The sequence below is a fragment of the Prinia subflava genome, chromosome 1 (genome assembly GCF_021018805.1).
Source record: "Prinia subflava isolate CZ2003 ecotype Zambia chromosome 1, Cam_Psub_1.2, whole genome shotgun sequence".
NCBI lineage: Eukaryota > Metazoa > Chordata > Aves > Passeriformes > Cisticolidae > Prinia > Prinia subflava.
In genome coordinates, this window is record NC_086247.1 from 5,301,004 (window position 1) to 5,317,275 (window position 16,272).

At 41.7% G+C, this 16,272-nt stretch overlaps 1 protein-coding gene across 1 annotated transcript in view; it reads left to right on the forward strand.

Moving 5' to 3' along the window:
• Window positions 1-16,272, forward strand: part of COL22A1 (collagen type XXII alpha 1 chain) — a 220,451-nt gene that overhangs the window by 174,135 nt on the left and 30,044 nt on the right. The window contains exons 46-56 of the mRNA XM_063408152.1: window positions 1,751-1,804; window positions 2,638-2,691; window positions 4,205-4,258; window positions 5,543-5,596; window positions 6,382-6,435; window positions 7,442-7,495; window positions 8,073-8,117; window positions 9,044-9,097; window positions 10,134-10,187; window positions 11,967-12,020; window positions 14,540-14,611. Coding sequence (XP_063264222.1) covers window positions 1,751-1,804; window positions 2,638-2,691; window positions 4,205-4,258; window positions 5,543-5,596; window positions 6,382-6,435; window positions 7,442-7,495; window positions 8,073-8,117; window positions 9,044-9,097; window positions 10,134-10,187; window positions 11,967-12,020; window positions 14,540-14,611 — 603 coding nt within the window. The remainder of the gene's footprint in view (window positions 1-1,750; window positions 1,805-2,637; window positions 2,692-4,204; window positions 4,259-5,542; window positions 5,597-6,381; window positions 6,436-7,441; window positions 7,496-8,072; window positions 8,118-9,043; window positions 9,098-10,133; window positions 10,188-11,966; window positions 12,021-14,539; window positions 14,612-16,272) is intronic.

Here is a 16,272-nt window from a genome sequence, read left to right on the forward strand (position 1 = left end):
GCTGGAACCACTTAAATTAAGACTGCAATGGGGTGCTGGGCTCCAAACACACCATCTGCCCTGGTAGTCTTACCCAAAACCTCCAAATACTTCCTGAAACATGTTACAGGAAAAACTTCTTCTTTTACCTATGTGCTCCTGCTTCATGGTCTAGGACATAAAACATAAAACTTCTCTTGTTTGAAGTATTTCAATAATGTAATATTTCAAGCATTTCCCATAAAGAGGGCTGTCACCAGTCTGCTCACGATGCCTGGCCACAATTCAAACCTTTACAACTGCCTAATGTGAAATAAATCAAAACAAATCAATGGAGGGAGAGATAAGGTGATTTAATGATCAGCCACAGTTTCCTCCAGACATCCTTTCACTACTGACTTACTGTCTAAAGTAGTTCGTGCTATTTTAACATCTTTGTATTTGCAATTGTTAGAGTGCAGGACAAACTAGTGGAGTTTCATGCATTAATTTCATATCTTGCAATTAAAAGTGTGGTGAGGAGAGCAATACAATCTCAAAAATAAACATAGAGTTGATCAAAATGAAAGTATCTTCCAAGATAAAATGTAGAATAGAATTAGTAACCCATAAAGCCAATGACTGGCAGAAATGCCAGGCAAACTGAGACATATCACATCTGCTGCTTTCTTATATGTCATGAGAAAGCAGAGATTTAGGCAGCAAGAATGGACAGTTAGATGAAATAACAGGATGAATTTCAAACTGTACATGTGCATAAAGTCAAATCAAATAACTGATAAGTAGTCTAGATTGAATTAAATAAAAATAGTTCTCAAATGCAAAGAAAAAATGGTATTGTAAGACCCCTGGGAAGGAGCAAACACAAACACAGTCTTTGTGACTCTTTCCTACATATCTTAGGAGGATCCTTGCAGTGGAAGACCCAAATTGTTCTGGACTTTTGGCCCTGTGGTGTATTGTCCTTACCAACACCTATTAGGTCCTGTTCTGACAGAAGAGCAGTAGAACTGCACATCTTTGCTCATAAGCAGCTTCATTCCCTTTGGCCATACAAATTAGAGCTCTTTTATTAATAAATAGCAACCCTCTTTCTCCCCCTTGTCTCCTAGCTCTCGTATAGTAAACCAGTGTAATATTTCCATGGCCAGCAATTCATTATTGCTCTGTGCATTGTTCACACCTTGTTCACCATTACCTCAGCACGCTTCACTGTCTTGTCTCACTGTAAGCACTGATAATATGGACAAGTACAGCACTGATAATGCAGATATACGCATTTGAGTTAGCTGTCTCTGTCCTGTGTGTCTAGAACAGAAAGACAAAGAGAGAGAAAGGGAGAGAAAGAGGGGAGCACTTTCTGGGTATGAATTTCTGTCTGCACCTTAGAAATGCTGGTTTTATTGCTGTTGTCCCTGAAGGGTATGGGCACCTTTGTTGAGCCAGATGATTCTTTATACAGACGTGATTTAGTGAAGTTCCTAACAACCTGCCTGGTCTTTAAGGTTGTGTAATTCCTCTTTATGCCTATGATAGTAAAACATTAAAAACCAGCTGTGCTGGGTCCACTCAAAGGCCATTTTCCACATTTATTCCTGGCTCCAGCACTGGCAGTGAAAGTCCAGAGAAGAATTTAAGAGGAGAGCAAGGAGGGCTCAGTCCTGATTCTTGAGTTTTATTCTCGAATGTCCAAGTGCTTTATGAGAGAGGTCAAAAAGCTGTCACAACACTGAATCTCATTGACTTTCAATGGCTCTTTTTTTATTACCAGGGTGCTAAAGGAGACCGTGGTATGACTGGGGAAGCAGGAGAAAAAGGTGATCAGGTAAAAACAGTGTGCTTTCCAGCAGTGCTGTCACTCTGATTGTTCCTTCATCAGTAACTCCTCTGATGCCTGTACAAGAGCACGCTTCTCAGAGGCAGAACAGGAAGATGGGAGCTCTTCATCACTGACAAACCACAAATGGGCTCTGCCAAAGAGTGGAACCATAGCAATCCTCCACAGACTTCCATCCTCATCTCCAGTAAAAACTTCCCAGTACAATCTGTTTCCTCACCTCTGGACTGAATGCATTAAATTCTCTACATTACCTAGCCTTTACTCATTTCCTTGGATAATCCCTAGATGATTTCCAGGAGTTCAGGTGTCTTTGGGTTGAAAAAGCCAGTGTCTATTTGTCTTAGATGATGAATGTAAGGAGGACCTCTTTTAGGAGGGACTGAGATGCCACAGGAAAGATAAGAATGGTTTAAATTAGAGTAAGCTTTCATAGTTAATTCTGCCAAGGGCTGAGTCACTGGTTTAAGGTGCAAATCAGCACCTCTTCAATGACATTTTTAGGACATTTTAAACAAGCTTGGTTTCCTGACTGACCTCCTGTCTTGTGCAGTTCCACAGTATCTGCTCTCATCTTCCATTAGCATAGACTAAAATACTCATGGGAAGAAGTACACCTGGAATTTAACTATGTTATTTCTGAAATGCACACTTTGAAAACCAAGGTTTCACTTTAAAAACCCATGGATCTTTATTCCCTTACAACCAGCTCTCTGTGAACTGACTCATTTTGGTTTTACCTCACAATAATCACCAGTTTACTTTTATACAAGTAGATATGTGACTAATGCATAAAGAAAGTCTCTGTTTTCACTCTGCAGGGCCACCCTGGAATGCCTGGCTTCTCAGGGGCTCCTGGAAACCCTGGCCCACCTGTAAGTTCCTCTGTTGCAAAGATGGTCTTGTAGTTTCTTGCTAATAAAGGGTGTTGCAACCTCCATGTGGTGGAAAGGACCATTCCCATCTGTGCATTGAATTTGCATTTTCCAGTGAGTTCCTAATGATCCCCTGAGTGTGATAGAGTTACCCTGTCATGGTAATTGCTATTTAATACACTGGCCACTTTCCACTGATTGCTTCAAGTGATTCTGTAAATTGTTGCTAAGCTTCAGTTGCTCTCTTTGTACAACACAAGGATGATGATGAAAACTCTTCCATAGGGACTATTTAGTACATGTGTAGGTGCTTTCCTGTATGTGGAATAAATTGTTAGTCTAGAACTAGCAGATCTAAGAGCATTTTAGTTCTCAATTTTACACAGTGGTATGAGACTGGATTGTCTCCAATTTTGATGTTGTGTGAGTTACTTTTGAATTAAAAGGCCTTTTACACATCCCTCTCCAGCACAGTTCTTCTCATTCTTAGTTCTGCTCTCTCCATGAGTAAAATTATGCTTCTTTGTATTTAAAAAGGGGTGATAGTGCAAAATCAAGACTGAAGTCACTTGGCTCTCCTGCTGGTGATATCTCTGCTTTACTCCCTTCAAGTCTGGGGAACTTTTTCTGAGTCAAGGATTTTTCTCTCCAAAGCACCTTTCATTGTCCAGAGTCATCACTGCTCATATTGCTGCTTGCAGTGCAGTTTGGCTCTGCTGTGCTGAGGGGGTGCCACCTTCATCTGTTCTGGGATAAGCACAGCCTGAATTCACATTGCACTGGCTAAATGACAGGACATATCAGAAAAGGGGGGTTAAATTAAAATTCCATATTCAGATGGTAGCAGTGCCTAAAGGACGCTGGATGCTTTGCTGCTGGGACAACACAAGGACTTGCTTTGTGGGTCATTTGAGCTCCCATGAGCATTATTTTAGGAGAAGTTAATAACAGACACATTTGCTGTGTCTCTATTAACCTAATAGTTCTACAACTACAGAGCTGTACCAGTGGGATTAAAACACTTAAAATTGTCCTATGAGACCTCCTGAACAGCCAAAGGAAAAGTGCAAAGTAAAACTGAGCCTGTCAAAACAGAGCAAAATGTGATGTCCCCTAGACAGTTTTGTTCTTCAGCTTTTGCTGACTTTTCTCTGTCTGTGTTGACTTGTGGCTCCAGGAGTTTGCCTGCCACAGAGTGTGCTTCATAATTTCTGTTCTCCCATAATTGCTGTTCTTCAGTGTTATTTTTGTCATGATTGGCTTTTTCCTATTTGTCCCCTGCTTTCAGAAGGAAGAGCCAAGACTAAACTCAAATATCTGACTATTTCTGGCTTTGGAGGCTGATTGAGTGCAGAGGTTGGCACTGCTCTTCAGTGATGAATGAAGAAATGGAATGAATGTTGAGCTGAGTGATTAAAGAAAGCCCCAGAGCTGCCAGCTGTGGTAGGGAATGTGTTGACAAACATATAATATGCATTAATCATTCAGGTTGTTTCTACTTTATTTTGTTTAGGGATCAGATGGGGCACCAGGACCAATAGGACCAACAGGAAACCCAGGGGATATGGTAAGCTCTAAGCTCTGTGCTTGAGTGCTGCCTTCACCTAGGTTTAGGTCTGTAAAGTAAAGCTGAACTGGCATCCATGTAATGTCCTTTGAAAGCTCCCCAAATATACAGCCTGCAAGTAGAACCTCCACAAATACCCACAGATTACTGTTTTAGCATTTTTTTACTCACCAAATGAAATTCCAAGTTAGCCAGAGGATAGTCCAGCTTATGGGACCTCAGTGGAGGTTTTTGTACCTCATCTGTCTGTCCTTGCTTTTAACATCTCTTAGCCTCCAGAACAGGATTTCTAAGTCTGTTAGGATGCTTCATCAGCTAAGACTAATATCTGAACCCTGTGTGGGGATTATCAAAATATAACCAGCAACCTGTTGAAGAATATCACAGCACAGATTGCTGAGATGCTGGCACTATTTCCTGACACCACCAAAAATACCAGTATAGGTAAAAACTTTGAGAAGACCATGAAAAATGTTGGCACTGCTGTTTCATTTGAAGGATTTTAAGATGCTACCTTATGGTAATATATCATAAAACCCTGGGAGAGACAGGTAATATGAATGATGATAACATCACTTTGAAAAGTTAAAAATGAACCTTCCCTGAAGAATACCTCCATTGAGCTGGAAGAGTTTAAGACAGTAATTCCATGATGAATTTCTAGAGGGAGGTTTCCTAAGGGGCAAGGTGCCTTCTGCAAAGCCATTTCACAAACTGAACTTCATCATCAGTAAACAGTGATGGTCCTTCTGATGGCTGATTATGAAATTAGTGAGAATTCTCAGAGGCCAGAGACAAGATGGACAGGCTGGCTGAAATTCCATTTCAAATGGATGATAGGGTTGTGGCACTGTGAAAGACTTGGGATTATATTGTCCAGTCCTGTGGAATAAGGGGATTTCTTGGCACGGTCAGCAAGGCACTTCTTGTAACTACTGATTTAAAAGGTATACCATATACATCTGCTTCCTGGCAGGACACTTCATCCAGAAGTTAAGGATGAAATATTCAATATAATTAAATTTCAGGAAAAAAAATACCAGTGATTTCAGAGTTTTCTTTATTTGTAAAAACTCATAGATAATACTGACTTTTTCTAAGTGAAAATTGAGCCATCCTTTGCAAACTAGAAGGAGTTCAAGGAAACCTCATAGACTGTGTGACAGGGGCTACAAGCCCACCTTCTCACAAGTCCCGTGGCAGACTCTACATGGGATAAATCTTCATCTGACAGAAGCCTCTGAGGAGCTTGCCTGACCCTCAGTGTTTGTTCTTTCTTTCCAGGGCAAAGATGGTCCACCAGGTCCACAGGGCCCACCAGGGCTGCCTGGACTTCCAGTGAGTGTGATTAATCTCCTCCTAATTCAGTACATTAAATTATTCATGCACACATAGGTATGTAAAGCAAAGAGGTGACACTTCTGAGGTGCACTGACAGCCATGTGGGGTCTGTAGCAGTGTCTTGCTGATGCAATGTCCTTGTTCCAGGACACTGTGGATGCTGTGTTTGATCACTTTAAAGCAAAATGTTAATAACAATGTGAATCAGGACTGTTCCTTATGTGTCTTCCCATTGGAAGAAATACTTTTACACAGAGCTCAGAAATCAACTTATAACTCTAATGTAAGGGCACAAGGATTCAGAGGCTGTGACACTGACTATCTGAATTCACAGTCAAAATGATTCCTTTGCTCTGACTCAGGTTCAAGTGCACCTTGGGCATAGACTCTTCTGGAAAATTTAACAGTACAGCATTTTGGGAGTTTTTAATCTGTCATGAGGATAGTGCCAGAGATAATTCTACTGTAAAGTAGCCTACCTGAATGAAGGTAATGGCATTATAATGATTTATAACAGTTGCTTTTAGACTCTTAATTCAAGGTTGTTGGAGTGCTCACCTTGCTAGAAAGGGAAATGTTGCCATATTGGAAAGGGAGAGAGGTTATGCTGTCACAGGGGTGTGGCAGGGAGAGGTTTATGACTGAGCCATAGAAGTAGGGAGGATTTTGGAGATTTAGGCAAACATAAGCATGTAATGATGAGCAGAGTTTTCACACTGAAAAAAACCCCACCAATCTTCCTTATTGATTCCTTTTACCCTGTTTTGCATTTCATTTAACAGGGCATTGCTGGCAGTGATGGCAAAGATGGCAAACCAGGATCTCTGGGGGAGCCGGTAATGTAATTTAAAACTGTTTTGCTCAGGCAATCAGAAGCTGCATCCAGTTGTTGTTTTTGGAGCTGCCTGTCTATTGTCTCCTTAGGGGGAACAAGGAGCCTGTTTGCACATCTGTTTTTAACACCAGAGGATTGCATTGTCTTGAGCGATTTATAGGCATGACACACAAGCAATCTTGAAAAGAAACTGGGTTCTTTTACTTTTACAACTACCATAAATACACTAAAACTTAGTGACTCCACTTTTACAGCTGTCTTAAACACTGCAAAGAAAGAAGGTTGTCTTGGAACATTAAACCTAGTGATCCATCCTTTTGATAGAAGTTTATGGGGCATAAAAAGTTTAGAGGAGGAGTCTTTAAAGAAGCTTTTTTCTGGATTGCTCTGAGACAATTCTGTTGCCCAGAATTAGAGGGTTTATATTTGATTTTCTCTACTTAGTCTATACTTGCATTTGCTGAGGGAAAAAAGCTGAAGTTGTCAGCTAAAAGGCAATGTTAGTAAATTTGGCAGTGAATGTTATTTCTTGCAACTGTGTGTGTTACATGAAGAGTGTGCTTCAAGCATCAGGCATTGCCAGCCTCTTTCTGTGACTTGTCAAATGGGACTCAGTGGTTCTGGGAACAGCCAAGTTCCCAGGCATTAGGACAACTGCTGAGTAGAGGAGTGCTTGTCACAGCAGCTGCAGATTGTGTTTGCACCAAACCACCCCATTTCTATGTGCAGATGCTCATTTTGCATGTGCAGATTAGGTATTGGTGCAGCTCTGACACTGCCAACATGCACCAGTCCAGAGCTGTACAATGCCCCAGGACCTCAGAGTGCAGGTGACAGTGCAGGCGTGTTTGGGAATGTCTGTCACTGCTGTTCTCCTTGCAAGCTCAGACTCTGCTGCACAAACTCTGGGCACTCACAGTTTTCTAAGGGAGAGGAGTGGGAAGTTTTCAACAGCAGTGAGATGGACCTGGGGCTCTCTCTAACACGAGCATTATTGTTTCCCACAGGGAAAGCCTGGAGAACAAGGGCTCCCAGGCCGGGAGGGCGCCCGAGGATTGCCGGTGGGTGCTGCTCTGAAGGGTCCCACCCACTCAGCCCCTGTGCTGTATCAGGGAACATTTCTTGGGCAAATGAGGTTCTTTACTGATGCAAACATATAACCATATAATCGTGGCATTGTGACTAAATAAAATACATAAATAAGCAAAAAACCAGAACACAGACATTTCTGAATCCTTCAAATGTGGAGAAGAGTAAATCCCTTACCTAGAAATTAAAGCATGTAAACCTCTTGACACTCCTCCACCAAAAGTCACAGCTGTAGCCCTTGTGTTCTCTTACACATCCTCTGAAAGAGTGGGGACAGTAAAGTTTGGGGTTAAATGATACATTGGCTGGACACACCAGGGATACACAGCCCACAGCCTTGGTTTTACAGCTTAAGGAGCTATGCAAAGCTTTTCCTGTGATGTGGCCCTGCCTAATTACCCCCTGGGACACAGCTGCTCCATGCTGACCAGTCCCTATTAACTTTGGGCAAAACTGGAAAGATTATTAAATAAACTTTCAAGCTAGAGTTTTCTTAGTGTTTCTTGCATCAGGGTGATGGGTAATTATTGATTTTGTTCCCTTGTGTAGGGTTTCAAAGGACAGAGAGGAGACACAGGTCCCCCAGGTCCCCGGGTAAGTAACAGGTACCTCATGCACAATCTTTTGGAGAAAGATTGTGAGAATTGAAGTTGCCCTTTCTGAGGCAAAAGGTAAAAATGAGGGCAGTGTTTCATGTGGGTTTTCAACTATGATTCCATGGGCCACACCTATGGCACAAAAATTACAGCAGCTGTCTCCATTCCCTCTGCTGAACTTGTGATTCTGGGGAAGGTGAGGCAGCTGATAGAAATTAATCCTTTGATGCTCTCTTTGAGATAGTCCTTTGTGAGAAAGTCTCAAGGATGCTTCCACATTCTTCTGGTAAATGTGCTGGCAAAGTGAGGAACCCTACTGCTCTTGTTGGACAAGTACTTGCTCTTTTCCACAAATGCTGAAGAAGTGCAAAATAAGTTCAAGAATAAAACTTACAGAAAAGTGAACAGAAATCTCCCTTTGACTTGGTTGCCTGTGGGTCATAAAACCAAAACCTCAAGTCCTGCATGAAAAGTTGTTCTCCACTCTGTTTGGAGCTCCTTGGTGCAAAAGGGAGAATACAAAACTGAATGTTCTCCCACCTAATTCTGCTTTTTTTACAGGGAAATAAAATTCTCTGCTTGCAGAAACTTATGTGAAAAATCAGTGCTGGAGATCCTCATCTCTTCCTCATTATGATATCTTCTGTATCATCAATGTGTTGGTGGTTTTCAGTGCCTTCAGTAGCAGTAGCAAATAATTTGCTGGAAAGCAGAGCACTGCCTTGTGCTTCACTTACAGGAGATGTTTCTGAGTTATTTTTATAAGCTGCATGTCATATAAGATGAAAAGGCTCTTGCTGGCTTTAAAAAAAGTTTTCACTGAGCTCAGTCACACATTGCAGAAACCCCACACCACTTACAGTGGTGATACTGGTCCGAATTTGACCTTGAGCTGATCTCTCTTCCCTTTTTGCTGAATTGCAGGGGGAGCCAGGTGTGACGGGCCCTGCTGGTCGTGAGGGGCCACCAGGGAAGGATGTAAGTGCATCATTTTGAGCAAAAATGAATCTCCTTCTCCCTGACAAATGAAAATTTTAAATCAGAGTGACCCTGACCTGAAAGAGCTGCAGAAACTTCAATAAAGGGTGAATTACTGCAGGGAATGATTTGTGCAGAGATCATTAGGGGAAACAAAGAATTAGAGGGCCTTTGTCACCGCTCAGCTGCTGGCAATAAAATGTCAGATATATCTTTGGATAAGCAGAGAAAGCAGCATTGTGTGAAACCCAGGCTGTGCTTGGTAGCCATGGACCTGTCTTCTGGCACCCACCTCTGAGCAGTGCTTTGCTCTGCGGGTCCCACCAGGCCAGGCTCTGTCACGCTTCCCCTGCCACAGCTGTACCTGACTGAGTATGTCACTCCACTCAAGTCTGTGGAATACCTGTGGAATAAGTTTCTGCTGCTCAGAGGAAGGAAAGATGGTACAAGCAGTTCCTCTGGCATGATTAGTGTCAAGTGCAGTCCCATAACAAAGTCCTGGGAGGGCGCAGCTGACGTGGGATCCTGCAGCAGCTGCTGAGCAATGTTCTGAGCAGCTGATGTGCCACTGCCGTGGGACCTGGAGAAGTGGCTTCTCTTTTGCAACCCCCTGTGTCACTGCGAACTGGTGTGTTGTAAATGGTACCCTACAAAGCAAAATGTAAGGCACACCAAAAGGAACCCCTCAGAGAAGATGGAAGCAGCTCTGAAGCCTCCCTGGAGAGAGAACAGACTTGTCATTTCTTGAGAAATATCAGAAATCTCTGTTCCTAAGAAATACAGCTTTAAGATAATCTGATAATAACCTGATAGAAATTGTTTCTGCCTGCAATCAGGCTGCATTTAGTGGTAGGTGTTTAAAATTCAAAGGTTTGGTCTTTCTCATAAATAACTGAAAGGGAGCAGTGAGACTCCTTTAATCCTGTTTCCCCTAATATGTGAACAGTGTAATTTAGCAGGAATATTTTAAAATGTTTGTTCACTTGTCTCCATGTCAGATCTTTTTCACTCACCAGAATACTTTTCTTCCTCTCAGGGTGATCCTGGTCCCATAGGACCACAGGGTCCTCGAGGACTCCGAGGGCAGCCGGTGAGTTTTCTTTCCTGACAAGCCATTTCTGGAGGTACATAATAGTTCACAGAATGGTTTGGATTAGAAGGAACATTAAAGATAATGCAGTTCTAACTTCTTGCCTTGGAAAGGGATGCCACCCACTAGACCAGCTTGCTCAGACCCCCATCCAGCTCAGCCTCAAAAACTTCCTGGGATGGGGCATCGTGTGTGGTGGTAATGTTCAGCAGTCCAGAACTCTGGCTTGAAGGAAGAGAGTTTAGGAAGATTCAGACAATGTTTGATTAAAACACTTTGCCTTTCAGAAAGACAAATAAGAATGATATTGCTAGAAACTGATGAAGATTTATAATAGTGCAAGGGACCTATGGTTGCTGACTCAGTGGGAAGAAGAGTTCAATGGATTCTGTCAGGACTGCAGAGTCAGAAATACTCATATTTCAGTCCTGCCTCTAGCATCCTACTCACTTCTCACATGATCTCAGTTTTCAAAGGCAGACACTCACTGTGGGTGTCCAGGCTGAGTTTTGTGGGGTCCAGTTGTGATACTATTCACCTGTACTATTTTAATACTATTTTATTACAGCTTCAGTGGAGAAATAGAAATCTAGTTGACATTTCAAAAGATCTAATTTTTGATGGCTCAGAAATTACTTTTATTAATTTCAAAAAGTTTAAAATTTGGTCTTAGAAATTAATCCTTATGAAATCTGAATTGATATCTCTGTTGCTGAACCAAAGCACATCTTTAGTGTGTTGCAATGAGTGAGCTCCTTCCCTTCTTGGTACCTGCTAGTAAAACAGATTCTACAACATGATGGGGGAAGAAAATACTGACTCAGCAATGCTAGGAGCTGGAGCAGGAGGTCCCTCCAAGCTGGGGGGTTGGGGTTTAGATAAGACTGTAGGAACATAAGGAGACCTCCTGTGTCTACCTCATAATTTATCTCATTATTCCTGTACTGCTAGCATCACTCACTATCATGTCATGCCCCTGCACAACACTAGCAGTGAGTAAAAATATTTGAAGAGATAGAAACTATCAGGCCATATCCAGGCCATATTATTTGCAGAATAGATATTTGGGATTTTGTATAGTGGAGGGCCAAGTATCAGTTCCTCTTGTTCTTCTTCTTTGTTTTTTATCTAAAAGTGAGTGTGAGGCATAATTTTGAATATTGACAGTACAAGGGCTGGTCTTCATGGTCAACCCCAGTTCAGGGAAAAACACCTCTGCATGGTGAGTTGAGAGAAGAAGAGTGTAAACCTTCATCTCACCAAACTTTGCAGATGGTCACCTCAGCTGCTTTCTTAAGGAACAGTGAGGAACAGGTCCTTTTAAAGGATGTTTTGGCTCACTCTGAGTTGTCTGATGTCAGGTGAGTATCAAATGCTTCAAAATTTTAGAACAAGTGTTTCTTTCCATTCCCCAAAATAGTGGAAGCCTAAGATGATTAAAGAGTCTTGTATGCTTGGAGCAGCCAGAGGAGGTGCCTCCATCCATCCAGAAGGATGCTGCATATAATAAGGACAAGAGTGAAGGAAAGGAGAAGGAGAAGTGCTGGTTTGGTCATCCTCAGGCCTGTGGATTTAGGTCCACATCTCAATTTTTTTCCTGAGATCAGCCATGCAATCAGGGATGCAGAAGCTGTGAGGTCATTTGGAAATAAGATACTTCACAGTCTGTCAGGAGAGGAGACTGAACAATGCTACAGAAATCCCTGCTGGTGTAGGCATAGCTGGATATTTCTAGTTTTAGCATGCATTATATCACTAACCTTTTTTCTTTTGACACAGGGCAAGAATGGAGTGCCTGGATCTGCAGGAGAACCTGGCCCAGCAGGTATCCCAGTAAGTACCACAAAGTGAAACTCCTGCAGCCAGGAGAGGTGACTGATGAAGTGTAGGTGGAGAGGATTATGTGTAGCTGGTTACTATCCCTGAGGTTTCCATATCTGAAGATGGGTGATCTGAAAATCATTGGCTGGCCACAACTTTGAAGGGGGTTTGGCTACGTTACTGGAATTGAGATGCTAGCTGGGTCATCACTTTTCCCTGTGAAAGTTAAGTGTTCCCAGCAAATGGAAATGATTGATTGCCTAGCAGGGAAAAAAGATTGGCATACCTCATCTTCACCCGTAGATTTAATTTTGCCAAGCAGAGAGCGTGCAGCCAGCAGAGAGTTGTCACGAGGAAGGAGAGGGCCTCGGGGAGTTGGCAGGCTGCCATTGAGGAATAGTGGCAGCAGAAAAATCCTCACAGGCACTTGAGGGAAGAGCAGACAGCGGGCAGTAAACCAGGATCAGGAAGCATAATAAAACTCCCCTGAGGCCATCCTGTGGGGAAGAACAGCTTGGAAATGAAGAGCTGTAAGAAGGACAGTGAGGAGCTGGTGGTTTTGTTGTGTTTTTGTGTTTTTTCCTTCTGTTCTGCTGCTGAAAATCGTCCAGAATTCGGCAAATCTATGCAAATATTCTCTTGTGCCCAGCAGCATCTATCACAATGCAGGGCTCTTCTCTCTCTTTGCCCATGGAGACAGTACAGCTTGCTGGACTGCTGGATTAATAGGGGAAGAAAAGCAGAGGAGTAGGAATGTGAAAAGCTGCAGAAGGACTTTACTCTTTCTGACCCTTGCAAAAAGTCACAAAGCCACCCCAGCCTCGCCACAGACTTGTGCCCTGATCTAGCATCTGCAGGGATGTCTCAGAGAAGCAAATACCACCTTTCTGTGGGGATGTGGGATGGGGTGGTGCAGTCTGAGAGCCTGTCTGCATCAAAAAATATGTGCTACAGGCTTTTTGTCCTTGACATAAGCTCTTCTTACCTTCATGGCACTGCTGCCATTGCTTCTTGTCCAATGGATCCTTGCTATTGCCTTCTTTTCTCTTTTTCTTTTTTTTCATTTTTTTCTTCTTTTCTTCTTTTCGTTACACTCACCCCTGTTCCCAATTCCTATCACTGCTTTTTTTACCTTCTGGGTCTTCATCAGGTCTCTGTGGCTTTGGGATGCCTCGTGAATGTCAACTGGGGATTATCATTTTAATCATCATAGTGTTATCACAGTACCTATCTGATGTGACCCAGGGACTATCTGATGTGACCCAGGGACTCACCAGGCAGCTTCCTGCACAAACAGCACCAGAGCAGCCTCTGCTCCAGAGGATTTAGAGTCCAAAAATAACATAGGAGATTGAAAAAGGATAAAGTCAGATGGATGAGGAAGGGGAAGCAATGAGAGTGTTGGTCAGCAGAACAGACAGTCATCGCATCATTATCTTTCTCTGTCATTAAAATGAATCCTCTTCATAAAGGTTATTATGGGAAGTGTCTCCTTGTGCTGTACATAAATCCATTTATTTTGAAATGCACTGATTTCCTTCACAGTCTGTTGTGACAAGCCAATATTTTATATTTCTGTTTTGAATAAAAAGGAAGGTGACGAAGGTTATCATGGCAATAACAATGATTTTTTTTTCCACTTTCACCACTGCTGACTTGTAATCACAAGGTAAAACCTGCCAGGAGTCTTCTCCTTTTGCATTTGCTGTTTGACAGTGCCCATCACAGCTCACACTTGCTCATGCCTAAGCCCACACACAGCAACACAGTCCAGCCCCTGAAGTCTCCAGAGCAAGTTGCACATCCCAAATCCATGTGCTTTGTGCCTGTCAGGCTCATTGGTGCTCACTTTGCATGAGTTTTACTCTAACAAGAAAAAGGACTATGTTCTGAACTGAAAAAGTAGGGGACAAAGTTCTGAAAATAAAGGTTAAACTAAGAGTTAAAACCACATCAGAAGCATGCATGAAACAGTTCTGTATCATCAGCTGTCATTTCAACTGTCCTGATCTGCAAGGAAGAAGAGACAGTTTGACAGAATATCACAAGATATAAGTGAAAAACAGACATTTTATACATTTAATCTGGAAATAAAGGCAAAGGAGAAGCCCTGTAGCGGTCTATTGAGTGTATTCTTGGATTTGATCAGTATGACCACGTGCACTGTTTCCCTGTCACCACCCATCACAGCATTTCCACTCTCAACGCCCCCTTATAAACCATGTGACACCACAACAACCATGTGACACCACAACAACCATGTGACACCACAACAACCATGTCACACACCTCCCGCCCTGCCATAATCGTCCTTTCCTTTCCATTTTCCCCCAGGGACCCTGCATAGCTTATTAATAAGGCAACCACAGTGCCTGCAACCACTTTTCTAAAATACTTTGTTCTTCCTTGTCAGTTTTGGGAGTCCTGCTGCTAAAGTGAAATTTCCCAGTTCCAGTATATCTGTAAATGAATGCTTTGGGAAAGAGGTGTTGGGAAAGGGCTGCTAGTGTCTGTCTCACTTCTGTCCTAAGGGTCCCAAAGGAAATAAAGGAGAGACGGGCAGCCCTGGACTCCCTGGCTTTATAGGACCCCGAGGACCACCTGTAAGTATGTCTGGGAATGGATTAGATAATTCTCTTTACCTGCTTTTAAGTGTTAGACAGGAAGATGGGACATGGTCATCTTCAGTTAGGTAAAAAAAAAAAGCAGAAGCATGAGACCTGACAAATGCAGAAGCCATATCATTTTACTTCCGAAGGAAACTGGACTGCAAAAATAGCATTTTTCATATGGATGAGCAACCATAATCTCATGTATGGAGCTGGGACCTGCCAGTCAGCCCTGATGAGGGGTGCATTAATCAGACTGCTTCAATAGTCTTCTTAATAGAGGTATGGGGTATATAAATTCTCAAACTATACCTTTACATGAACCTAGATGGACTAAATAGGGAAATTGTGGGTGCTGATGATAATACAGGTATTTCTGATATTTGCTGTTCTGAGGGAAATTCCTTTGTTGCCAGCAACAGAGGTACATTGCAATTAAAGCATTAATGTATCTCCCAAAGTGATCTAAAATAGTAAATAATATATACTATAATACTATATCCATGACAATATCATAGTGCCAGAATCCAGTATCCTTAGACCTTTCAAGTTGAGTAAAAAATGTTAAATTCCACTGGAAGGATGGGAAAAGTGAAAGCTAGGTAACTTTTTTTTTTTATTATTATTGTTTCTAGATTTGTTGTGACAAAAAATGAGATTTAAAAGATTTTTGTATGTCTCTAGCAGAGCTGAATCTTCCACGGGATGGTTCTTCTTTCCTTCTGTATTTTTTCAATATTTTATTTTATAATTTGAAAGGGAGCTTTTGAATGAAAAGAGGAGAAAGAAATATTTCTCTGGACACTTAATTTTAACCAGCAAACATGGTGGCCATTTAAAACTGAAGTGGCCCTTAGGAAAACTTGAATGAGTTTAATGCAGCCTAATTTGGATCACACATCTCTGATTAGTTCCATTTCCCATGGATACGTGTATGGATGCTAACACAGCTGAAGATGTTATGTTTCCTGGGGAAAATACCACCTGCATGCGTGTTATAGATATGATCATGTGTGTTGGCTGCAAACAGACTTAAAAGATTGTTTTTTTCTATACACTGATATGGGAAAGTGGCCAGAATTTCAGCAACAATTAGTTTAATGTTAATTTTCTTTATCTGCAGTTCAAGACTGCAGTGATTTTTTTCATTGAAATACTAAAATGGAAACTGTATTGTCTAATTATCATGTTATAAACACAGAAAAATTTATTTAAATGTAACCTATATATAAATTCTATGAGAATGCTTATTCAAATTATGATTATTTATTCAGTTCTGAAAGGTGAGCACTTAGGTTAAAATTCCTTTATCAGCTGTCTCTGTATGTGTTTTTCCAGCTGGTGTAATACAAGATGGTACTTCTTCCTACAAAATTTACTTCATTTACATCTTCAGACTCTTATGGGTATAATGCTGGTGCTCCTTTAGTTAAACAAGACCATACAAAGTGTATGAAGCTTTAGAATTTGTTGGTAAGAAAAAGAAACAAAATGTTTTGAAGGCAGGAACACACTTTCAGTGAAACATTTGCTGTCAGCTGGTTTGTTAGAAATTACTTCATGTTATTTATGTTTACATAGGATACAAATTCACTAAAAAATGCTTTCCAAATAGTAGGATGTGTCTATCCAGGAATAACCAATAGCAGAAGGAC